Raw genomic sequence first — 25,253 nt, forward strand, 5'->3', positions numbered from 1 at the left:
CCCTGAAAGATTTTGGAAATCTTTTTTTTAATGTCTGGTGTCCATAAATCACCTTTATTTTCTTCCTTTTCTTTTCTTTTCTTTTCTTTTCTTTTCTTTTCTTTTCTTTTCTTTTCTTTTCTTTTCTTTTCTTTTCTTTTCTTTTCTTTTCTTTCCTTCCTTCCTTCCTTCCTTCCTTTCTTTCTTTCTTTCTTTCTTTCTTTCTTTCTTTCTTTCTTTCTTTCTTTCTTTCTTTCTTTCTTTCTTTCTTTCTTTCTTTCTTTCTTGTTTTCTTCTTTTTGGTCAGCTATGACTGGGGAACACATGGATCTGGGCACAGGAGAAAAAGTGAACAGAAAGAGGCAGAAGACCTTGTGTGAGCAGGGTGGGTCAGGCCCACTCTGCTGGACTGGAAAGATGGCTTTGCCACATTATTGTCCTGACCAATTTGGGTGAGAAGTAGAAAACTGTTTCTTCCAAGATGGCCCATTTTTGGTTTGAATAACAGTAGGATTTTGCAGAAGCAGATACCCTATTACCTGAAGCATTTGTAGGATAATCTTTGGCCAAACTTGGGGAGCTGTAATAATTCACAGGATGTTTTCTTTTAAAAAGGTTAAAAACATTATAGGTCTGTAATTTTACAAAAGTTGTAATTTTTTTTTGTAATTAGGCATTCAGAGGTACATGACAGCTCTAAGAACATTGGCAGAGATCCACTGTCAGTTGGCATGAACACAGTCTAGCTTGTCTTTCAATTATTTTGACTTGGATTTGTAAGGCTCAAGTGATTGGACATTGGAGAACTGCACTAGAAATGAGCGTTAAGGTGCTTGGGTGAAAGAACGGGCTCAGAAAAAAAAATGTTGGTGTTGTATTCCCAAGTTTGGTGAAGACATGAGCTAAGACCGCCAGTGCAGGCAGAGTACTTGGTTTTCTTGTCATGACTTCTGGTTGGTTCATAACCGTGGGAGAGAAGATGTGACGTACTGGACTGATTGTCACTTGGCTTCCGACACCTCACCAGCACTGTCTGAATGTGGCTCGCCTTCTCCAGATGCAGTGCGCATGGGCGGGGCTGTGGCAGTAGCTTACAGGATGCAGAGCTGGGAAGCTGGCAGGCTCAGGGTCAGGCCTTGGGATGCAGGAATTCTTTTCTGGTCACACCCTCCTTTTTGGCTAGAGTTGGGTCACAGAGACTGGCTGCCCTCCATAGCCTTGCATGGTGGGCAGATGGGTCTCAGGCAACTTCAGATAATTGCACAGCAGCCACGGCACCTTAAGCAGCCTTTCTTTTTTTTCTTGGGGTGGAAAATGGTGAGGATGGCTTCATCAAAAACTGCTTTGAGACCCTTCTGAGTCAGGGCAGAACATTCCAAGTAGCACTGAGCTCCGATCTTAAACACAAAGAAAGAGAGAACGTCGTGAGTGCCAACCCTCAGACTTGCCAGGTTCCCATGGCTTGTTCTACAGACAGCCTGTTTCCATTTCCATATGGAATGTGGCAGTGACTTTCAAGTGAAGAGGCTCTTCTATGCGGAATAAGGCAGTGTCGCTGGAGTAGTCATCGTACATTATTCTTGATTGGTATGTATCTTTTGGCAACATGATACCATTTGTTATTATTGTTAATATCAATAGACTTCGAAAAACAAATTTTAAAACACTAAAACATGAAGAAATAAAACTCATAGAAGACATTCATTGATAGAGACACCTTCCTTCTCTGTATATATTTATGGTTAAGTGATATGTATTTTGTATGGGTTAGTGTTCTATTTTGAATTATTGTAACAGTCGCTAATTATTAAAATAAGTTATTATTGCTATTGATGATGATGATAAGTTGGCTGCATGGTAAATCTGTATACCATGTGCATGCAATGCCAATAGAGGCCAGAAGAGGGCATGAGATCATCGGGAACTAGAGCTACAGATGGTTATATGTTATGTGGATGCTGGGAATCGAATCCAGATTCTTTGGAAGAACAGCCAGTGCTTTTAACTACTGAGCCATCTCACCAGCTCTTTGAAAATGAAAAAAAAATGATTTCATACTATGGGTTATATGAGAATTAGAAAATCCCATGAGAAAGTAGAAATCCAGGCCCCAAATTACTGATTCTCATTAAGAAAATCACTGGCCAGGAAGGCTGTGCTTGGCTGCTGGCTTTGGTAAGGGAGGAGACCTGTGTGCCCTTGTCTCACAAGCTCACATGAGCCAATTATGTGCTGGGGCCTCTGAAAATTAAGGGCATCAGGAGAAACACCCCCTTTTTCCATTTTCCATTCTGAAACTAACTTTGAAAAAAGCCAGAAGAGGTTGGCTGGATATTGGACCTGAAAACCATCGTGGATGAATGGCTGGAGAAACTGGGAAGGAGAAATATGAGGGTATTACAGATGGGAGTTTGTAGGTGGCACACAGGGATGCTGGGGGACCAGGAGAAAGCAGCTGTGACTGGTGTCCCCACCAGAATGGATGATCTCTTCGGCTTCCAAAAATTCACACTGGACCAATTTTCCTATTTTTCTATACTGTCAGAGATTTAGAGTTGTATTTAGTGTATACAATTGAAAGAAGCATCCCGTGGGTCAGTCAGGATACTGATGTTGGATGCTTTCATCTGTCACCAGGAAGCTTGTATAATGTAGAATGAAGAAAAACTTGTGGTTTAGCTTAGACAAGAAAGGATGCAGCCCAGGCAAGGTAAAATGAGCATTCAACCAGAGGAGAGAGAATTACTTTTAAAATCTTTGTCTCTTGAGGTGTGTGTGTGTGTGTGTATGATATGTGTGTTTGAGACAGTTGTTTGTGTGCATGTGTATATGTGTTCATGTGTGTGTAAATGTATGTATGTGTATGTTAGAGTGTGTGAAAGAAAATGTGTGAATGTACATGTGAGTATATGTGTGTGTGTGAATGTGTCTATGTGTATGTGAGTGTGTGAATGTGTGTGTGATAGAGAATGTGTTAATGTGTGTGTATTAAGGTGTTAATGTGAATGTGTGTATGTTTGTGTGAGAGTGTGAGTGTATATGTGTGTCAGAATGTATGTGTGTGCATGTGTGAGAGTGTGTGTGTATGCATGTGTGTGCAAGTGTGTTGTATGTGTGTTGAGGTCAGAGGAAGATATCAAGTATCCTGCTCCATCATTCTCTATCCTTGAGGTGGGGTCTCACTAAACCAGGAGCTTGTAGCTTTGGTTACACTGGTTGGCTAGTGAGCTCCTGGGATCTGCCTGTCTCTACCCTGATGCTAGGGTTACTGGCTTCTTTGTGGGTGCTGGGGATTTGAACTCAGGACCTTGTGTTTGTAGAACAGGTACTCTTATCTTCCCAACTTTTGAGGTGTATTGCTTTTCTTATTCTATGACCAGGTGTCTATGATTGGCCGAGCTAACAGTCACTGAAATGGGATTGTTGAAAGGTCACAGATATGAAGACTCAGTGTGAAGTAAAATTGTTTTGGTCAGGTCCAGAAATTTATTTCAAAATTCTTCCTATAGACAGCATGTACTTTTTTTTGGTAGGTGTTCTTTTCTGACAAGAATGGCTGTTTTATAAGCCAAAGGGAAAATATCAAAGGCCAGGAATTGAAGCCATCAGTGCATGATGAAAACCTACTTTATGGATTTTGTTTTGACAATGGTTTGGCCTTTTAGATTTGGAAAAAACTTATTAAAAACAGGATATGAGAGAAAGGAAAAGGGGGTAGAGAATTTTTCCCCTAAGAATGACATGAAATGTTAGCTGTTACCTTTGGAAGCTGATATGCACACATATAAAAAGCACAGCAGGTAAATCGGCTAACTGAACATACTTGCTTGCAATGTAATGGCTCTGTCAGTCATGCAGAGGGGGAGAAAGCCTTAGGAAGTACGGCCGGCTATTGAATTTGGACAAAATTCTCACTAATGATTCCAAAGCTCCAGGCAGTTTCTGAAAACTCCAGGAGTTTGGCTAACTTCTGTTCATCCGCTCTGAGACCCTGAGAGAGGAGTGGGGCGTGCTCCCTTCCTCCCCACAGCGCTGCCAACTGACAGCACTTGACAGAGCTTTAGTGTATGAGCCTGTCAACTTGTGCCTCTGAATGAGGCAGGAGGAGCCCAAACTTGTCTCTTCCAATTCTGACATGGGGCAAGATAACCAGACAGTCGATAGGGCATTGCTGTGTGAGGAGGTTAAGGTAACATTATGGTGTGTGAGAGTTCCAGGAAAAGGAGGCAACGGATTTTGGGTGTGATTTGGGACGTCCATGTGAGACACAGAGCCCAGTTGTGAGGCGATTGTTTTGCCGTGCTCTACGTGCTCAGGGGGTTGGAGAGAAGAGTTTGTCCTGGTTCAGAGAAAGGGCACAGACATGTTAAAAAGAGTGCTCAAGAAAAAAAATATTCATTAGGGTCACCAAAGATTGAAATGGAAAATTGTGTCAAGGAAATGTGTTTACGGCAGTGCCCTTCCCTGGTCCTCGGAGCCAAATGACCTACTCAGCTAAGTATTTAGACCCATCTGCAAAAGCTCAGCGACTCCTCATTTAGACACACATGTATGCAATCTGCAGCAGGCTTGACCAAACTGACACCTTTCAAGGAAGTAAAACAAAACAAAGGAGAGATTGAGGCTGCAAACAGAACACCTTTCTGATACTTTCTTACAATACTTAGGGCTCTTTGTTCCCAGGGTTGGGAGACATGCCACAGTGGTACTAACATACACGATCTGATGGGGAGAAAGGAAAACCAGCCAACTTGTAACAGGCCAAATCAAGCGAAAAGGCAAGCTAATACTTTCCCCCTCCTTTGACTGGGGTGGGGTGCACTGAAGAAGTACAGCAGTTTCTAGAAGGGTTGGGGACTGGAGCCTGGCTGGCAGCATTCTTGCCTGCAATGGACAAAGCCTAGACTTTGATTCCCAGCTTTATAGAAAATCAGATGTGCTGATACCAGCAAGGGATAGAGGTGAAAGGATCAAGGTTATTCTTAGGTATATGTAGAGTTCAAGGCCAGCCTGGGTTACATGAGAGCCTTCGGAAAACCAGAACAACAACAACAAAAGAACAGTAGCTAGAAGGAACAGAGGCAAATGTCTTCCCAGCTGCAGGCAAGTCTGAGGGCAAGCAGGCTTACAGGGTTAGTCTGCCGAGCCGGAGCTTATGCTATGTTAGTTTCCTGCGGTGCCACAGGAACCCAAGGAAGTAGGACTTTTGCCAATGCATTTATAAGCCCAAGAGCTGGCCCTAACTTGTGGAGATAAGGTGCGTCCATCTCTCAAACCAGGGGATGGAACTATTCTGCCCTGCTGTCCCTAGAAGTCTTTGTAAAAGGAGTCCCAAACTGAAGATTTGTTTGGAGACTCTAGGAAGGAGGCAAAGAACACGGGCCAGAGCATCAACTCAGAAACTCTCTCTGCTGCTCACTTCTCTAAACCTCATTTCCTCTAGGAGAGTTCTGACAATAATGCACACACCACAGGAGGTGCTTCCAGGATTAACTAAGAGGAAGCTTGTGCCATGCCCAGGATCAATCAGATCATCAGGTAAGTAAATGCTGGCTATTATAATGAAGCAGCTGACAGAGGAGTCAAAGACTGAGAACCTAAAACGTGTCTGTAATTACGTGAAACATCATGAAACCAGTTAAAAAAAAATCTCACTTGGTTTTCTTCTAGATTGGATTTCATATGCTCAACATGATTGTAAACCAGAGAGCAGTTGCTAGGGGAGGCTGGCAAAAGGTAATCAAGCGAGGAGCCCAGCCACTGTTCTTAAAATAAAGATGAAGTGAAACTGGAGGTGTTGGGGTGACTCGTTATCACAGGGAAAAAACAAAAACAAAAAACAAAAAGCAGCTTTCCAAACTTGGAGTGAGGCTAGGAAGCCACTGGACGAAGGCGGGGCCAGTCCTAGAGACAAGGAACGCAGCGAGCAGGTTACTGCAGAAGCAGTGGTCCCTCCTGCTAGAAGCCACATACAGTTACACACATTAACATGTATGTTAGTGAGAGCGTCTGAGGTTGGACGTTGAGGAGAACCCACAGATCCACTCATTTTCCCAGGGGCCATACATATGACTGGAGAAGACAGTGGAGGTAATGGGTGGGTGCCCAGGTGCAGGCAAGCACACAGCTGGATTCAACTATGTTTGTGATTCAGACATGCTCCTCTCCCCAGGGCCATTTCCTAGCCTCTAAGAGGCTTAGGATGCCAACATCTCCCTAGATGGCTTGCAGGACTGTGGCAGAAGTAGGAAGGGTTCAAATACCTGTGTGATGTCCTTATGCATCATACCCATAAAACACCACTTGGGACCTTTAAACAAGCTTTAATAAGAGAAATCCCTATATCTATTTGTCTGTCTGTCTGTCTGTCTGTCTGTCTGTCAGTCTGCCCATCCATCCATCCATCTCTCCATCTTTCCATCTCTCCACCTCTCTCATCTATCTATCTCTCCATCCATCCACCTACCCATCCATCTATCTATCTATCTATCTATCTATCTATCTATCTATCTATCTATCTATCTATCTATCTATCCATCCATCCATCCATCCATCCATCCATCTATCTATCTATCTATCTATCTATCTATCTATCTATCTATCTATCTATCTAGAGTAATTTGTAGTTAATGTTCTTGACTGGTTTGGAGAAAGTGACTAACTGCTTTGGGGCATACATTTTGCAGGGTTAGTTACTTAGAAAGTCAAACATTAAAATTTTAAACTCTCCTTCTTGAGTTGATGGATGAAGTCAAGGAGAAAGTAGATTCAAAATAGAGAAATGCGCCCCTAAGTCTCCTTCGGCACATGTATTCATTATAGTGGCTGCTCTGCTCACACCATGGTGACAATGGGGAGGGAGAGATTTGGCGTCTGGCAAATACATTTTGAAGCACTTCTGCAGCAAGATCACTGTTTATGGCTGACTCTCAGAAGTGAAGAATGGTCAGAGGAGGTAATTCCAGCTTCACTCTGTCAGACAGGCCTTAGATTCCTCACCCTGTTACTGTGTGTCACATTTCCATATGCTATTCGTAACGCTGCCCAGGCTAAGTGGCTATTCATTATAGGGCGAGAAGGATTAGACGAAGAGAACCCTGCCAGATTTCAAATCCAATTCTCTACCTGGGAAGATAAATCACAAAACACCTCATGTGGGGTCATTTAGATGAGTTACACTGATAATAAACAGGGGGGTTTACAGAAGTACGTCTAATGATTCCCTTAATTCTGGCTACATGTGGCAAGTTCACTGCTGAAGCAACACGGTAAGTGCTTAGCTGTTGAAGCTCTTGAAGTTTCTTAATGAAAAACAGAAGGTGCCGGCTGACAGGAACACTCTGCAAAATGGCTCCTTCTAGCTCGTGTAGAACAAGGAAGATTGGAACATAAAGATTGGAAACACATTGTAGTTTAAGGTAAAATCCTGGGTAGTTCACCCATCCCTGAACTCTCAATTCACACGTGTTCATACCGCTTTCGCCAGCTTCACACCGTGCTCATAGGTGAGGGGCTTCTCCTTCATGTACAGCAGACGTGCCAAGGTTTTGGGGTCATCTCGGAGATCAATCTGGGACAAAGATATGTCAACTATTTCAGGCCATATCGTTATTTTTAAGTGGAGACATAATATAGTACCTTCTTCCACCCTAACCTCGCTGATGTTGCTGGATGCTCTCCAAGAAATCAATGTACACGCGGATGCTATGTTTGAGAGTCTGAAGTGACTTTTCTCCTCTCCCTCTCCTTTCCCCCTGTCTCTACACAATTTCTCTGTGTAGCTCTGGCTGTCCTGGAACTAACTGTGTAGACCAGGCTGGCCTCGAACTCACAGAGATCCACCTGCCTCTGCCTTCCAAGTGCTGGGATCAAAGGCATGTGCCCAGCATATTTTTTTTTAACTTGTACACAGCAGGGTGGCTTTATATATTCTTCAAAGTGGTTCCCTGGGCTGCTGAGAACATTCTCCAAAGGCATGGGTGCCTTTCTGTGATTACTCATTTGGTTGTAACTCATATTACTTATTATATAGTATTTTTTTTGTGGCTTTGGATCCATTTTTTTCTTTCCCCCCCTGAATCAAATCTTGACCTTCAAAGGGTTGGAAATTTGCTACCTGTGAGGCCTTTCCAACAGGTAACAAATGGATAGGGAGGCCTTGCTGGGGTGTCCCACCGAGGAGGGGGGCAATGGGCTTCCCTAGTGAAGCAGCAGAATATCTCTCAAGGGAAACAGCTTTGAGGGTGGCAGGTGAACGACTGGACACTTGACTGAATGCTGTGGCTGCTCTCAAAGGTTGCTGCGTATGTGGGCACACAGGGTTTGCCTCCTGCAGGAAGCCGGTATGCTCGTGCTAGGAGTCCATGCATTGGAACAATGCTTATGCAATGTCATAGTCCTATGTCTCCATTTGCTTTTCTATTTTTCCTAATCATTTGACTTAGTGACTGTTCTAAACAGACTCAGGTCACAATGAGGACTTAGAATGGCCAGTTATATATTCTGGCAGCACAATCTAGGTTTCTTGTAGTGGATAGGCATTGATCTTTGCAATGAAGGTAAAAAAAAAATTCATTTAAACAAACAGTTATCGTTCAAGGCAGAAACGTGACTTGTTCTTGGTTGTGTGGATAAATGAGATCTACGTTGTATCTATAGTGAACACATACAACCCCCATCTGGCTGTGTTGCTTTTAGAGAGCATCTTTCTTTCACTGATGGTTTTTTAAAATTTCTCTCTTTGATAAATAGGATTCAAAATAAGAAATCAAAAGAAGTAGTGTAGAAAGCAGAGAGAAAGCCCTGCAGCCATAGTACGGTCCTGAGATCGGAACACTAATGCAGATTTTAAAACAGCCAAGAACTAAAGCCATTTGAACTATGACTAGTTCAGACAATCCTCCACTCACAAGAGGCTTATTGATGGAGATTCAAGCTGAAGAACTTTATCGGCTTTCAACCCTTTCAAAGCCTTGGCAATCTGTACATGTTGCTCTTAAATATGTGTGTTTTAGCATTCCAGATATCTGTGTGTCTAAGGAGTCATGGAAATGCCGAGCAGAGTTCCTTTCTTCTCCAGCAGGGCTGTCAAGTAGTCCTGTCATGATATTTCCTGTCTGAATCTAGGGTCATTTGGACCCACACACCTATTTTGCTGTATTGAAACAATTGTGTCTAGCTTTAAAAAAAAAAACAGATAGTCTCTACAATTGATGCTCTTGCTTCATTACTTAATTCAGGGCTGGGAAGAATATCTGTTAAATAATTATTTTGTTATTTAAAAAACAAGCTGTGAGCTTAATTTTCAAGGCCAGATCAAAACTTTCTCTTTCCTATTAAACAGCCCTATAAAATTTTCAACTAGATAATGGTGCCCCTTCAGAACTTTTCTTCACTGATGTGATCTATCTGAGAATCTGTTGTGGTGTTTGATTGAACACAGGGTTCACCTTTCTTTCACACAACCTCTCCCACCCTTCCATAGCCCTCATTTTAACTTGGGTCCCGATGAGCACGTAAGGCACATGAGGCATGCAGTCCTTCAGTTCCGGGACCCACTCCTCCTGAACGTTGTGGTAAGAGGCGGGGTTTACGACAGAGAAGCAGATGAGAAACACATCGGTGTTGGGGTAAGAGAGTGGCCGCAGCTGGTTATAATCCTCCTGTGGGAAGAACAGAGGAGAGTTAGCCCAGGTTGTGTGTAGAGACTCTTGTGGTTCTTGGGGCTCATACAGGGAGAGACCAGAGTAGCAGTTGCTGAGCTGTTCACAAATTGCCCATTTCAAATCAACTTAAAAATACTTAATGAGCTTTACTGAGGTAAAATTTATACATCATAATGTCTACCTACTCACTTCTTCTTTATAACTATCTGAATATTAGTTTGAGGGTCTAGCCACAAGGTTTTGTTATACCACAGATAGGGGGAGTTAGCAAATCCATCTCCTCACAGATTTATTGATTTTTAATGATGACTTAAAATTGTCTCCCCACACATAATTGTTATATCATCACACCTTCCCACCAGCTGCATGTGAATGGTAGCTTCTAGAATTATCCATAGTGCCTAACGGTAACCTTGCTCTTTGACCAATATGTTTCCACTTCCTGCCCCTTCTGACCCAGGTAACAACCTGTCAACTGTGCATCTCTGTGTTCAGAAATTCACCCACTTAGACAGTACAATTAGCAGGGATAGACACAGGTCTCCCAGGACACTGGATTTGCATTGTCTGGAACATGTATTTAAATTAGTGGGTCATTGGCCCACGAATCTCTTCAACAATTGAATATAGTTTTTACATTGAACACAGAGTAAGCTAAACTACAAAGCAAGTATTGTTGCCAAATGAGATACCTCTGTTGAAGAAATATGTTTGGGACTTGTTCTTTAATGTACCCCAGTGCTATAGCCTGGTCAAGTTAAAATCCAGGTATTTAGTGGCTAGGAGTTTCAGGTCATTCAGTATATACTCATTGTATATTTTAATAGAATTTAGTAACACACAACTGATAGTAATGTGTGCTCAAACATTTCCTCTTCTATATGTGTCCATACACCATTACATACACCACACACTTAGACCTGTCAATACATACATTATACACATGCAGATGTGTGGTGGAGCACTGACTTCTGAGCACCTTGCCCATTTCCTCCTCATGTGATTATAGGGAAGCCCTTGCAAGATCAGGTCTGTCGAGGAGCCCTCGGCCTTTCTGTGGGATTTTACTAAACTGGCTTTCGTAAGGGCCACAGGGAGAACTTTTAGAAAATTGTGACACATGCTAAGACCCTCAGGTGAGGGGATCTCGGGCGTCATTTGCTACCCTGCCATTTTGTCCTTCCACTCATATTGCTACAAATGGATCCCAGCCCACTCTGATTGGTTTTCTTGTCCTCTACCTATGCTCTGTCCATAACAAGTAATCTTATGAAAAAGGATGGCTTGCTAAGGAAGGTGGGATTTAGGGATGGAAAGCTAGCTTCTTGAGTGTTTAGGCTGCTCTTCCAGAGAACCCAGGTTTGAGGACCAGAACCAACATGACGGCTCACAATGGTCTGAAACTCCAGGGCCCTCTTCTGCCCTCCAGGGATATAGAAATGCAAGTACTACACAGACAAGCATGTAGACAAACACCCATACAGATAAAATAATAAAATAAAATAATAATAATAAAGATAATTTAAAAAGTGTGCTTTACGGTGACCTCTAATTGAGCAACTTCTCCAGCTCCTCTCCCTCCTCTAGGAAAATTAGAATCTCTGGAGCATTGGGCTGGATGTAGAAGAATCCTGTACTGATTGGTTAGGTGGAGCCTGGAGTAGAGAAAGCTAATTTGTCCTTAGCGCCATCATCTTTACCACCAGAGCTCGAGTCTGGGGATCATTACCAAGGACCAGGCGCCAGTACAAGAAGTGAATGTATTATCTCTCGTAGTTCTCAAAGAAGCACTAGACAGATGCTGCTGCTAGCCTCCTCATTTCAGAAGAGGAGGTCAAGGTAAAGATGTCCACAATGGACCAAGACTACCGAGTTACTGAATATCAAGGTCTGTGTGCATCCTGGCCTAACTTTTGATTTGGACTGTTAATGCTATATCTGGGGACTTTAAATGACAGGTTAAGATTTTTTTTTTTTTTTAAATTTGGCTATCTAGGAATCTATCTAGAATGCAGGGATGTGTTCTTTTATAGAGGGCATTGGCTCCAGACAGCCACAAGATGGCAGCAGACACTGTATATTTAAAATCTTAACGCTTCTGCTCCTTCTCTACCCAACAACCAAACTAAAACAATCCCATTAGCCTGGAAACCAGGCAAGGGACGAGAGGAGCAGATATCTGGTGGCCTGAGTGATAGTGTTTATTTAATCTGTGTTTTGCTAGCCATTGAGTAAATGTTGCTTAGATGATAGAGTCGGGGAGGCGAGAGGTCTGTTCATTTGCTCTCCTGGCAAAGTGGCTAAAGTCCCCGGCACAGGGATTTCTGGTGTTTTCGGCTTCCAGGCTGTGCTGTGCTCTGAGGTTCTAGATTTCTTTGCTGTAGGACTTAGTTCTGCTGTGTAAGTCTATTTAAAAGGACTGATTAGTTACTGCGCTTGTGGCTCTGTCAAGAATGCCACGTGAACTGTATGAGGTGATTAAGAACTGGGACTCACCGGGTGGAGGTGGCGGCGGCGCACACCTGTAATCCCAGCACTCTGGGAGGCAGAGGCAGGGGGATTTCTGAGTTCGAGGCCAGCCTGGTCTACAGAGTGAGTTCCAGGACAGCCAGGGATATACAGAGAAACCCTGTCTCAAAAAAAAAAATCAAAAAAAAAACCCCTCCAAACAAACAAAAAAACAAAAACAAAAACAAACAAACAAACAAAAAAAGAACTGGGAATTAAGTCAGGGAATGAGAATGAAAATACACAAAACAGCTCCTAGTATGGAAACTGAGTTCCCTGCCTCTTTTAGTTACTCTGGTAAGGTAGAGTATTTATCTGACTGAACTGGAAAATTCCAGTGTCAAGTCCAGACGATCCTCTACACCCAAATTCTCACACTAACTTCCAAAGGATGGAATCTCTTGAGAGCTCTTTAGACTCCCATATGTCTAAGGCCTAAGCTCATGGGGATCTGAGCCCCACATGCTACAGTCACCCCCAAACAGTTTCAGGGTCTCAGGTTACCATACTCCCTTCTTCCTGCCCCAACCTTGCAGTTCTAAGAATCAGACATCTGAAAGATTTCAACAGGACTGTAGAGGAAATATAGCTTTCAACAAAGGTTTATGCCCGGCAGGCAGGTGCTTACCACCCTTGGTTGTGGCTGTGGCTAGGAAGTGTGGCAGAAGCCCAGAATTAATAAGAAAGGACTCGGTGATGCCAAGAGGTTGGGCATTTGAATTCATACTTGCTGATGTGGCTTGAAAGAGTTTGTGGTGAAGCACACGTGGAGTGTAGATTATGGTGACATGTGAAGACTGTGGGACAGCTAAGTGGTCCTTCTGACACCGATGCCCCTTCTAATGAGGCAACAGGTGCCTGTGTGTTTTTTGAAGAGATAGTGTGTTAACTCATAAAAGACACTAGATAGTGCTTTGGAGGGCCAAGATGGACACAAGGGGACTTGGGCAAGGGTAAGGTAGGTAGGGATTTGGGGTCATGTAGGTTTTTGAGTACCTGCTCCCCTTTGCACAGAGTTGGACCTGGGCTGTCAGATATTGGCATTGTGAGAACTCTCAGCACAGACTGGTCAATTCCCTGCGCCCTAAAGATGTTTATGAGCAGGTGCATCACAAAGGGACAGGGCTGGAGCCATGAAACCATTAGCTCTCCTTGCATTGGGATTCCTGGGAACTCATTGCATAGTGGATTTATCCTCAGCACCGGATCTGGCGTCAAGCCTAGAATGCGCATGTCTGGTTAAGTGCCCAGGGGCTGCTGTCTGTGATGTAAGGAAAGCAGTGTCCGGTTCTGCCCTGCGCTTCACCCTCCAAGAGGCTGGGAGCAGAATTCTGCTTCCTTTGCTGTGTGAGCTTTTTGACATTTATCCCAGGTCGTTGGCATCAGCTCTGGTTTCCATAGTCTAGGTCCAGCTAGTCTCGGAAAGCTGGACAAGGAGGAGCTCTTTCTTTGCCGTTGCCGAAGCGCATGAGGGGTTGGAGGCAAATACCCCTACCTCGCCCGTTACTACTACTCCGGTGTAGTTTGTGAGTTCGCGTTGCCTCAGTTTCTTTATCTGTAAAGTGTAAAATGCTCATCTGGCTGTGAGAATTCAATGCTTTAATATGTGACTCCTTGGATTGATGTTTTGAAATGATGGCGGGAAAGGGTAAATCCTTCATCCAAAGTCAGCAAGAGCTGCGGGTCCTGGAACCCCGGCCCCTGTCCCTACTGGATACCCGGGATGACTCTGTCATTCACTTTTCTGACCTCTAAGTAGTAATGAGATCTGAATGTTTGTGAACTGAGATCTCATCCTTTAGTCAAGGTCCTTCATCTTTGCTTTTGTTAATCTTGGAAAAGGTAAGAATGGGTCCTTAGTTCCTTTTTACCCACAGCTCGTCATGAGGACAGCATCTTCCAAACAGCGCACTCCTAGAAACCACACTGGGATACATAGGATGAGAAAGTTTGAGTGGCTCATTGAGAGAAAAACATTTCTTCTGAGGTTTTAGGCAAATTTTCCATGAAGTGTTGACGCCAGACCTTGTGCTCCAGATGGCTCTCTTGGCTCAGCCAATGGCTGAAGAGGAAGTCTTGTGTGCTTCCAAGTGGACCCGGGGTTGCCATTAATGAGCCCCAGCTGTACCTCCCTCCGGCCTGCCTGCTCACAGGCGCCTGAAGAAGAGCGCCTGTAGGGAGAGAGGGGCTTCACAGATCAGGTCCTGGTGAAGCTATGTGGTGGCAGCCCTGTGTCATGGCAGCCCTTCCTGCTTCCACAGGGCTAAGCTGCCCAGGGCTGTGGTTTGGCAGTGAGAGACACCATCCAATCCTCACACAATGTGCAGGCCGCCTTACGTCTTGAGGGGTGCACGTGCAGGGAACCCAGGGTCACTCTGATGAGAAACTGGTACCTGCTTAGGTGACTAGCAGAGAACGCTGCTCCTGGCTCCTGACACCAGGAGACACTCATTCCCTCTGGCAGTGATGCTAATTTCGACTTCTTCCAGTGCTTGCAGTCTTTGAGATACACCTACTTGGGGTGTGGCCCAAGAGCAGGCTTTTTTCATTCTCATTGGTTTGGGTGAGGGTCCACAGAGAAGAGGATAAGATGCCTCACCACCATGGCTGATCCGCTGCAGATGCAGAGGACACCTCGCCCTGAACCTTGGTCTGGGAAACCCCTCTCACCCTCTACTCTTCCCCAGGCCACGAGTGCTAAGGCCTTGCCTTCTGGCATCATGCTTCCCACGTTATGTTTTTCACGGCTTGTGCCAAACAAGCCAGCGGGGCCTGGAGTACAGCTTAGAACTCCGAGTCTCTTCCTGTAGCTGAGGCAGAGATCTGAGCACAGGAACCACTTTCAGAGAAACTGCCACTCATACTTGACAAGCAGCATGAGTCAAACAGGTGAGCGGGCCTGACATGAATAGATTATATATTAAGCTGGAGGAGTGCCCTATTGCTGGGGGACCTGAGGAGTAAACCTCTCACTCACCTTGTCTGTTTTTGTTTTTTTGTGTTTTTTTTTTTTTTTTGTTTTGTTTTGTTTTGTTTTTTTTTTGAGACAGGCGTTTTCTCTGAGTAGCTCTGGCTATCCTGGAACTTGCTCTGTAGACCAGGCTGGCATCGAATTCAGAGATCTACCTGCCTCTGCCTCCTGAGTGCTGGGATTACAGGTGTGCACTACCAACACTAAGTGTTTGAAAGTCCATCCAAGTGAATTCTGAAGGAGAGGTTTTTTTTTCCTTCAAAGTGCCCCATTCAAAGCCCAAATGACAGTTTGTCTCAGGAGTCTGGGGAGGAAGCCAGCTCCCAAGTCCTGGCAGCATATGCGCGGCCTCATTAGAAACCGTCCTTAGCAAACGCTTGGCTGAGCTGCGAAATGGAGTCTTGAGGCTAACTGCAGCCTCCATGTTGGAGGCCGAGTGGTGGAGGGAGGCCGGTCAAACAGTTTTGCTCAGGGTTGCCTTTCCAGATGGGGATAACAGCTTCCTCTCACCTGATCTTTCCGAATACGTTTGTTTCTTGAGTTCTCAATGCTGAGGGCTAAGGTGAGGGCACACCTCTTTGGGTTATTCATGTAAGAAAATCTAATTACTCAGGTTAGATAGAACTTGATAGCTGGGGCTAGAGATTTACTGCCATTGTGCGTTTGTGGTTCCGGATCTATCAATCTGTTTTGAGATCATTTCTCTTTCCTTATTTAGTGATAGAATCAGTGAGCAATTTCTAATTAGTTGTAGTCCTTGTGACTTCAGTGACATTCCATAGCGTGTCGCTGAAGGCTACACTGTACTACTTAGAATGGGGACTGGAACTTTTGGGACAAGCCTTATATGATGCTATTCTTGGTTGTCAACTTGGCTACATCTGGAATTAACTAAAAGCCAAGTGGCTGGGTTCATTTACCTGTGGAGGATTTTTCTTAATTAAGTCATTTGAAGTAGGAAGATCCACCTTTAATCTGGGCCACACCCTCTGCTGCCAGCCTATATAAAGGTCATGGAGGAAGGAAACTTGCTCTTGCTTGCACTGGCAAGTCTGTTCCTTCACTGGCATTAGAGCCTACTTCTGTGGGATTCCGGCATTTACTGAAGAGGAACGGAGACATCCAACTTCATGGACTGAAAAACTGCTGGATACTTGGACCTTCTGCTAGTGAACATCCATTGTTAGACTAGCTGGATTACAGCCTGTAAGCAATTCTATTAATTAAATATAATAAATAATAACTATATATGATGTATGCTATATGATATTGTATATTATATATTTGTTCTATCTGTGTTGTTCCTCTAGAAAACCCCGACTAATACACCTGCTAAATTAAATTATCTTTCAAAGTCCTTAATCATAGAACCGGAGGCTCAGCAGGAACCTTCTGATGCGTTCTGACTGCCTTTCTCCATGCGTTGTGTATCCGTGCTCCCATGTGAATGTTGTCTATCCAGAGACGTCAAAATATGTGGAGAAAAGCGCCAAGGTGAGAGTTAAGTTGAAGAAATAGCTTGGACCTATTTGTTATTACATTTTACAGCATTTCTCACCCTGTGTCAGAGGTCGGGGCTGCCCTACATCCTTCAATTTCAAGTTGAAAGGTATTTTCACAATATATTATCACTTTCACTCTTACACAAGTTAGTTCTTTTTTTTTTTAACTTAAAGGACAGGGTTATGGGAAACAATAACACCACAAGAGCTTTTAAATGGTTTTATTGGATGCAAAATGAAATAGAAATCAAGGGATATTGTTCTTGGGGCAACTGATGCACAGAACCCAACAGCTGCTGTAGGCTACCACAGAGCGTGGGAGGCTTCCAGAGCTTTCTAGGAAGGCAAGGGGGCAGAGCAGTTTCAAGAGTATGAAAGAATCCTTGTCGCATTGAGCTTTGCAAGCTGGAGTGTATGCACTCTACACATTGCGAGGTTGTAAAGCATGGAGACACCCTGCTGATTTCATGACTGAGTTAGAGTAGGCAACTCCAGCTCCCAAAACCATGCACCTCATTTGCCGAGATGTTTTCTGGTAGGAGCTACACTCTTTTGTATCAGAGGACCCAAACTGATTTTTTCCCTTGAGTGAGTAGCTATGAAAACATATTTTCCCTAATTTTGTTTCTGGTTCTTGACATTGATGGGAGAGGTCACCCTACTCCTTAGTTCTGACAGTGTTTTCTTTTCCAAACAGCCATCTGGCCTGAGTAGAAGCTGGAGGGTCCTGGGAAGGGGCCTTGGGTCTGAGGCTAGAGTATTCAGACTCCCTGCCCTGGCTGGAAAACACCAGCCTTGATGTCTCACATACACTTGTCAGTGGCCCTTGCAAATGCACACTGAAAACCTTGAAGAATTTCCATTTATTTATTTTCTAGTAGAGAGCTTTCAAGTTGAGCAAAATGATATATCTCCAGATAATTGTGAGAAAAGGCCTCGACAGACGCATAGCTCTTAACAATTACCAAGGAACTCACAGTGGGAAATACTACGGTCAAATACTCACGCCAAAGGACTTAAGCTGTATAAATTTGGACTGACTGAACAACCCGCTGATTTTGACCTAAATAAATGATTCAAGACATATGGTAACACGCTCTATCCAAGAAATTAGGCCACAGCCATCCGTGGCTCACCCGCATCCCCTCATCCACCTGGCGAACTTCTAACTCTGGATGTTTTCCACAGCCCCGTGTGAGGTGCAGGAAAAGGCAGCTGACAACCACATGCAGGTTCACTGCTGGGGATTCAAGTCCATGCCCTTCCATCTCAAACCCAAAGAAACCCTTGTGACAGAATAAGAATGTTTGGGGAATCTTAGAAACCTCAGAGTCAGTTTTCAGTGGGTTGGAGTTGACCTTCATTGTTGGAATGTATCCAGACCCCTGCTTTCCTTTCAGAGCTTAATCCGTCTTATCCACCCCCATCTCTTTTTGAACTTTTTCACAGTTCATTAGGTAAATCAAATAAAAGATAGGCAAAGAAAATAGCGTGTGGGAAAAAGGGTAAAACTACAATTTGTAAAATAGATTGGAACATCTTGGATGTGGAATAGGTTTGGGTTGGAGGCAATTGAAACTCTTGGCTAGAAATGATATTTTGAGTATTTTTGAATATTGATGGTTTGTCAGTGTTTGACGTATCACCAATATCTTGGACAATGACTTTAGGCTTTATATGTATATACATATATACACATATATATGTATATACATATATGTATATACACGCATATATACATATACATATAAGTTTATATATATGAATTATATATGCCAGAATATGCATCACAGATATATTTAAAATTAATATATGAATAAACATTTTTTATGTATGTTCATATAATATACAAACATATATTCATATATATATATATAATTTAGAATGTACATTTGGGTAGAAAAATATATGGGTCCCCCAAATGATTAGAATGAAAAATGTCTGCATTGTTAGCTTTCAGATGAGTCAAAAGGACCATTTTTCTCCTATGTCCCCTTCCTGAACCCTTAATGAAACAAGGCAGTGAGCTCGTACCTGTCCTGCGGTGTCGTACAGTCCAAGCAAGTGCTGCTTGCCTCCCACTGTCACGGTAACTAGGGGAGAAGAGAGGAGAATTCATAAACATCGGCTTGAATCGGTAGAACCCCTCATGCCAGCGTCTCTCTGGGCAGGGAGGATGAGCATATGTCTCTCGGGTGTATATTCTAAACCAAGTTGACAGCACGGTTTCCAAATGACAGAGAACCTTGGGCTGCAGTGACAGCAGATGGCCTGAGCCACCTCCAAACCTCTCAATGGAGTTGGGTATTTTGGGTGTTACTTGAGTACTCTGCAGACTGTTTGGTGACCTTTACTAGACTCTGCGATATGGCGCTCCTGAAGGAAAGGATGGCAGGTCCCTTTCTGGCTAGGTTATGACTACCTTTGCTTTGGGCTGCCTCCCAGGATACAGAATCAGGTAGCAAACCATTAGAAATCTCTGTGTTCTTGGGGCTCAGGAGATGGCTCTGTTGGCAAAGTGCCTATCGTGCAAATATAAAGACTTGACCTTGGGTCCCCAACACCCATGTAAAAAGGCATGAACCTACACATATGCTACACACACACACACACACACACACACACACACACACAGAGAGAGAGAGAGAGAGAGAGAGAGAGAGAGAGAGAGAGAGAGAGAGCTGTTTTTTTTATCTGACTTTGAGATACTAATAAAACCCAGGTGGTGTCTGGGCATGTGGCTCTAGGCATGTGTCTTCACATACCTACAGGGTTAGATTTACCCAGCAGGCTTGATGCCATGCCAAGCAATTGTACCCAAAGTTGAGGCGTGGTGTGGGCATGCCAGCCACTCCGCACACGTCTGGGAATGACATCAGGTCTCAAGTTGCTGCTCAACCGAGAGGGACCAGATTGCATCAGGAGGGATACGGTTCTCTTGGTGAGTGGGAAGAGCAAGGTTAAACTTCCAGAAATCCCAAAACCTCTTCTGGGAAATAGGGAATCAAATGTGCATGAACACCCTTCTCCCCGAGTTGGCTAGAAAACATACAAAGACAAAGGCAAAGTGGGTTTGGTCCCCTCTGCTGTCAGCTGTGCAGAACAGGAAGGGTGACAGGACCAGGGCACATTTTCTAGTTGGCAGTGCGGGGTTGCTAACTTGGTGCTGATTTTTACTTTGATTTAGTTTCAGGTTGATGGGCATCATGTATGTAAAGACGTTTCTTAATGCCGTTCTTTGAAAAGCACTTGTTTTAATGGCACAGCCTCCGCAGGCTGTGGGGGCTATTTTTCCAATCCACTCAGATCCACATGTGTTCAGTTTGATAAAATGACTGTAGCCAGCTGTGCTTCCGAATGTGTGTTTTCAGAACCTAGCTCAGTGAAATCCTCACTGCAATGATAACTGGTGGGGGCGTTTCAATATTTTTACTTCCGTCCCTAAGTCAGGCTTAGCAATGGAAGTGGAGGTGCCCAGAGTTCTGTGTTCTGTTTATTTCCTTCTTTGTGCACATTGGCAGCAGAGAGCCTGGGCTGCTGCTCCTGAAATCTGCCTAAAAGGGTTCTTTAATGACCAATTGCTTACCTAGTCATAGATCAAGAATGAATGGAAGAAATCCAGTTATTACAGCATGGAATTTCCTGCCTCCAGTGAGCTGAGTCCGTGGAGGTCAGGGCTGCTGTTCAAAAGATCCTGCGCACTGTTCTGTGACACCCAGGCCCAATAGGAGGCAAGCCTCCATCCATTGGGATGGAGCTGAGCCATCCCAGAGGCCATACTGAATACTGCAGACATTCCTAAGCAATGGCCGAGACCTCTGTCACTAGAGTCCCGCAAGCCCAGATCACGCGCCCCTCCTGCTTTCTCTTAGAGAACAGTTATTCCCCTTGGCTCCTTTTCCATCAGGCCCCCTCCTTTCCTCCTCAGCAGCTGTGACTCTAGGGAGCTGTACCAGGCCTGAGGTAAGTGTGAGTAAGGACCATTAAGCCGAGAGTGGAGAGTCTGTACCTCCCCCCCTTCTGAGCTGAGCTCAATATTGGAAACAGAGACAGCAGACGCCGAGCAAGTCCAAAGCATAACCACGTGCAGTGTGGCATGCACAGGGTAACGTAGAGGGCTGGAGCATGGCGGAGCACGCATGCGTTCATACGCTACGCTAGCATGCGGGCAGAGAAGGCTTTCTGGTGGAGATGCTAAGCTGAGTCTGTATGGATAGCTCTGTTTCCATGTTGTGGCTCCCCTAAAGTCCTTTGGTTAAGGAAATGGAAAGGAAAAAAAAAAAAAAAGAAGAGAATTTCCCTGGGTTAAGGTGGAATGGTGGCGTGTGTGTGTGTGTGTGTGTGTGTGTGTGTGTGTGGTGGAGTGGGGAGGGTGTGGTGGGGGGTGGGAGAGAGGAGACAGTTGTTGACTTGGAAACGTGGTGGATTTTCAGTGCTGCTCTGCGAGTCTAGACGGAGGGAGGGACGCTAAAAGCAGGGCTTAGGGTTTGTGTCCTTATCGTCGAGAGTCACTTTAACCCTCTTTCTTGTTTCTACAGGAGGACATCAAGGATGTCAGGGACAGAGGTCAGCATCAGTTGTACAAGACATGGCTTTATGAGTCCCGGACCAGCAGTGGATGTCTTAGTGCTTGCCAACCTGTGTCCCATGAGGCTCCGCAGCTTGGCAAGGAATTAGTCAACAACTCCACGGAAGGAAGGCGCCGACACCACGTGCTCATCATCCATGAAATGAGGTCACAGCAGGGCTGTTCACCCCAGACCGCTCTGCCGGGGACGCTTTTCGTTGCTTTTCATCATTAGAGCAACCTTGGGGACACCATCACACACCCCTAAATCCTGTGTTTCTTTTCTGTTAAAAATAGGGGTTCATGTGGTGGAAGGAGAGAACCGCCTACCACAGGTTATCTTCTGACCTCCATGTGTGCTGTGGCATGTTCCTCGCCTCCCCTAAATAAACGTAATAAAAGTGTTTTTAAAAAGTGGAATCAAAGAATGCTTGCGAGGAGGATATGGAAGGAGAAAATAGCCATCATATTTCACAGTAGATGCTGAAGGAATGTACCTGACAAGTGATGGTTCTGAGGACAGGATCAGTCTGTGTTCCTTACTGACTACCCCATGCGGATGAACCGTCACACGGTGGCATCTTCACTGTGGGCCACTAGTTACTTTTTACCCTAAATGATAGTTGTTCCAATCTGTCCCATGTTCCCACTGAGGACAGAGAGGCCCATGCCCAGCACATAGTATGCCACAGGAAGTAGATGTTGAAAATTCAGAACAGGAACTCAGCACAGGGTCCACTCCTGGAGAGGAGGGTCCTTGGGGTCCGGCAAGGCTGCAGTTAGATCTTTCCTGGTTGAACCCTGACTACAAAGCTGCCAGGAAGGCCACGCCCAGGCAATCTTCCCAGATCACCTCCTAATTCTGGAAGCTTTGAGAGTTGGTTTCTGAACTTAAATGACCTGTTAATAGCTTTGATGGTTCTCTCAAGAAAGTGTGAAAAGATGTCCATGACCTGTTAAGTAGGTAAAATGAAGACTTTCCTCAAAGCCATTAATCGCTGCTTCCTTCTGTTGGTTCTGGGGTGAATTGGCGCGGTTAATTTCTTGATGCGTGTAAGCCAGGATACAAGTTTGCTCTCTTGAGGATCATTAACTTTTACCCAGAGAGAAAATAGCTCAGGCAGGACTCAGGCCTCCTTTCCACAGCGCTTTAACATCTTAAAGCTATCTCATTTGCAACCGCAGAAGTTCTCTGGCCATCGGTCCAGCCTCCAGTGGACTGGGGAATTGGGTTCAAAGCCTTTTCCTTGTTGGGTGGTAGCTGTCTCAGAGACTCAAGGTCATCTTCTGCAGTCAAGTGTGATGAAGTAAGGTGAATCCTGTAGATCCCAACAGTGAAGATGTCAGGTCTCTTAGAGAGAGACCCTGTGCCTGTAAGTTCCCAGGAACCAGGGACCAGGAACCCACGTCACTCTCTCAGTGTACTCTCTCAGTGGCAGGCAAAAGCCCGACTGTGTGGTGTGGTGGATGGCACTACCGGAATGCTAGTTTGGAAGAAGAAGCGCTAACTTTTAGACCTGACCAAGGAACAGAAAGAGAGGTACACATGTGGTTCTCTGCTTATGCCAAAGATTTATGAACTGATGAATGAGTGAACGGGCAAGATGGTGACAGTATCCAAAGAGTGCTTTGAGGAGTGAGGCAGTGGGCAGGCTGAGGCAGGAGAATCAAGAGTTCAAAGCCAACTTGTTCTACACAGCAAGACCTTGCCTCAAAAACAAAACAAAACACCCCCATCCCTCCCAAAGGCTGTGTGAGCAAATTCGACACCTACCCCAAGCCTCCTAAGTGCGCGTGTCCATTTTATTAAGTGGCAAATTCAGAGGCATCAAACATATCCACTGGAAAGCAGTTACTATGAATCTAGACAAAGATGCCGCTTTCCTAGATGTAAGTGGTGGTCGATTCCTTCCTTGGGGCCTCATCTTTCCAACCTTGCCTGGCTCTTAAGGCCGTTTGGGCCCCTTCCCACGCCTACAGCTGCTGTCTGCACCAGCTTGCCTCCGCGGCTCATTTCCTTCCTCCTCAGGGTCTCCTTGTTACTGGAACATCAGGCTGTATGTATGTGTGAACCAAAGGTCACTTTAAAAGATGCTTGAGCATGAGGGGGAAACCCAGCAGGCTTCCTGAGAACTCACTGGGATTCCGAGTAGAGAGCTGTTTTTCCCTTTCTCACCCTCCCCCCTCTCTTGGGTTCTCATTTCCTTCTCCCCTATATCCTTGGAGACAGAGTGCAGTGTAGTCCAGGCTGCCCTTAAACTCACGCTGTAGTTGACGCTGGTCTTGAATTCCTGATTTTCCTGCCACTTCTGGAATTACAGATACATGTTATCAGGTCTGCCTTCCCCTTTAAAAGTGCCTGTATATGTGTATGTGTATATATGTATATGGTTTATATCTATATGTGTATATGTATGTATATATACATACATATATATGTACATATATACATACACACACACACACACACACACACACACACACACACACACACACACATGTGTGGTATGGTGGATGGCACTACCGGAATGCTAGTTTGGAAGAAGAAGCGCTAACTTTTAGACCTGACCAAGGAACAGAAAGACAGATATATATATCTTAAGACAACTAGAATCCCATTCAGACAGGGCAGGATACCACTGCTATGCATTGTCTGACCCTGGATGTATTTCTCTTTGCCCTTAGTGACATCGGTTGTGACCGGAGATGCTGCCTACACTTCATTTTCCTACATTTCTTACATTTCCTTCATTGCCTACAGTCATTTTCCAATTTCCCTGAATTTTAAGTGTGAAGAACTAATTGGAGGCCTGGTCTTGCTGGGAAACAACGCTGGGACCTCAAGAAAGCCATAGCTTTCCTAAGCCTCCATTTTTCTTTTCTTTTTTTCTTTAAAAAAATTTTTTTTAGATTTATTTATTATATCTAAGTACACTGTAGCTGTCTTCAGACGCACCAGAAGAGGGTCAGATCGCTTTATGGATGGTTTGAGTCACTATGTGGTTGTCAGGATTTGAACTCAGGACCTTTGGAAGAGCTGTCAGTGCTCTTAACCACTGAGCCATCTCTCCAGCCCCCATTTTTTTTTTTTTCTTTTTGGCAAGTTGAAGAACAAAAACTATCAGGAAAGTGAAAAATTTGAAGATTCCAAGAGTGTGATGTGGTGTTGCTGAGCCAACACCTTCTTAATGAGCTGTAGTCTGGGAACGGGGTTTCCTGGAAAGATGTCGGCATGGTTCTGGGTGTGGGATGGATGCTCAAGAAAAATATTTGCCTGGTCAGGATTTATTTGAGGAAGAATGAAAGGGGGGATGGGCTGGAGGAGGAGGAGTGGGAAGAACTCTGGACTCAGAGCTGACTTAGACTGGGGTTGAGGCCAAGCCAAAGAAAGCTCCAGACAGCCGCACCCTGGCTTGTAGTCCTGCTAGGTCTTGCCCTTCCTACTTCAGGATTCTTTTGGATTCCATCTCTTCCCATTCTATCCCCTAAATATCTGTTTGCTGAGTCTTTCCCACCATCCTTATAGCTGTCCCATGCAGGCTCCATCCTGTCACTTGGACAAATCTAATCTTCCTGGTCTTCAGGTTCCACTTTCATTGTTTCTTCCTCAATGCCTCAAGTGCAAAGGGAAAAGCCAAATACCTTGTAAGAACACACCACCAGGTCCTGGTCACCGTCCCTGGCTTACCTTCCTAATTCTCTCTTATTTCTTTCTGGCCCATAATTGATCAAAAGCTTTTATGATCTTGTACTCATGATGCCTTTTCTGGAACTCTTTCTCTGAGATGCTGGAGAGAAAATTCTGGAATACTTGCTCCACACTTGGCCTGGAAAATCTGGCCTAACCCTTCCCATGCTTTAGGACACTAAACCTATTTCCATGCTTACTTTCTTTTTGGGTTTCTGGTTTTTTTAAATCTGTTTTTTTTAATGTGTGTGTATGTGTGTTCATATATGTGCAGGTGCACATGTGTGTATTTGGGTGTGTACACATGTATATAGAGGCCTCCACTCCTGTTTCTTTTCTTTCTTTCTTTCTTTTTCTTTTTTTCTTTTTTCTT

At 44.4% G+C, this 25,253-nt stretch overlaps 1 protein-coding gene across 1 annotated transcript in view; it reads right to left on the reverse strand.

The window, feature by feature from the left end:
• Positions 1-260: 260 nt before the first annotated feature.
• Rhoj (ras homolog family member J) overlaps positions 261-25,253 on the reverse strand; it is a 79,527-nt gene continuing 54,534 nt past the window's right edge. Inside the window, exons 2-5 of the mRNA XM_052185658.1 lie at positions 18,660-18,718; positions 9,477-9,641; positions 7,454-7,549; positions 261-1,376 (exon numbers count right to left, since the gene is read on the reverse strand). Of these exons, the coding sequence (XP_052041618.1) occupies positions 1,230-1,376; positions 7,454-7,549; positions 9,477-9,641; positions 18,660-18,718 (467 nt within the window). The 3' untranslated portion in view covers positions 261-1,229. The remainder of the gene's footprint in view (positions 1,377-7,453; positions 7,550-9,476; positions 9,642-18,659; positions 18,719-25,253) is intronic.

The sequence above is a fragment of the Apodemus sylvaticus genome, chromosome 6, assembly GCF_947179515.1.
Source record: "Apodemus sylvaticus chromosome 6, mApoSyl1.1, whole genome shotgun sequence".
NCBI lineage: Eukaryota > Metazoa > Chordata > Mammalia > Rodentia > Muridae > Apodemus > Apodemus sylvaticus.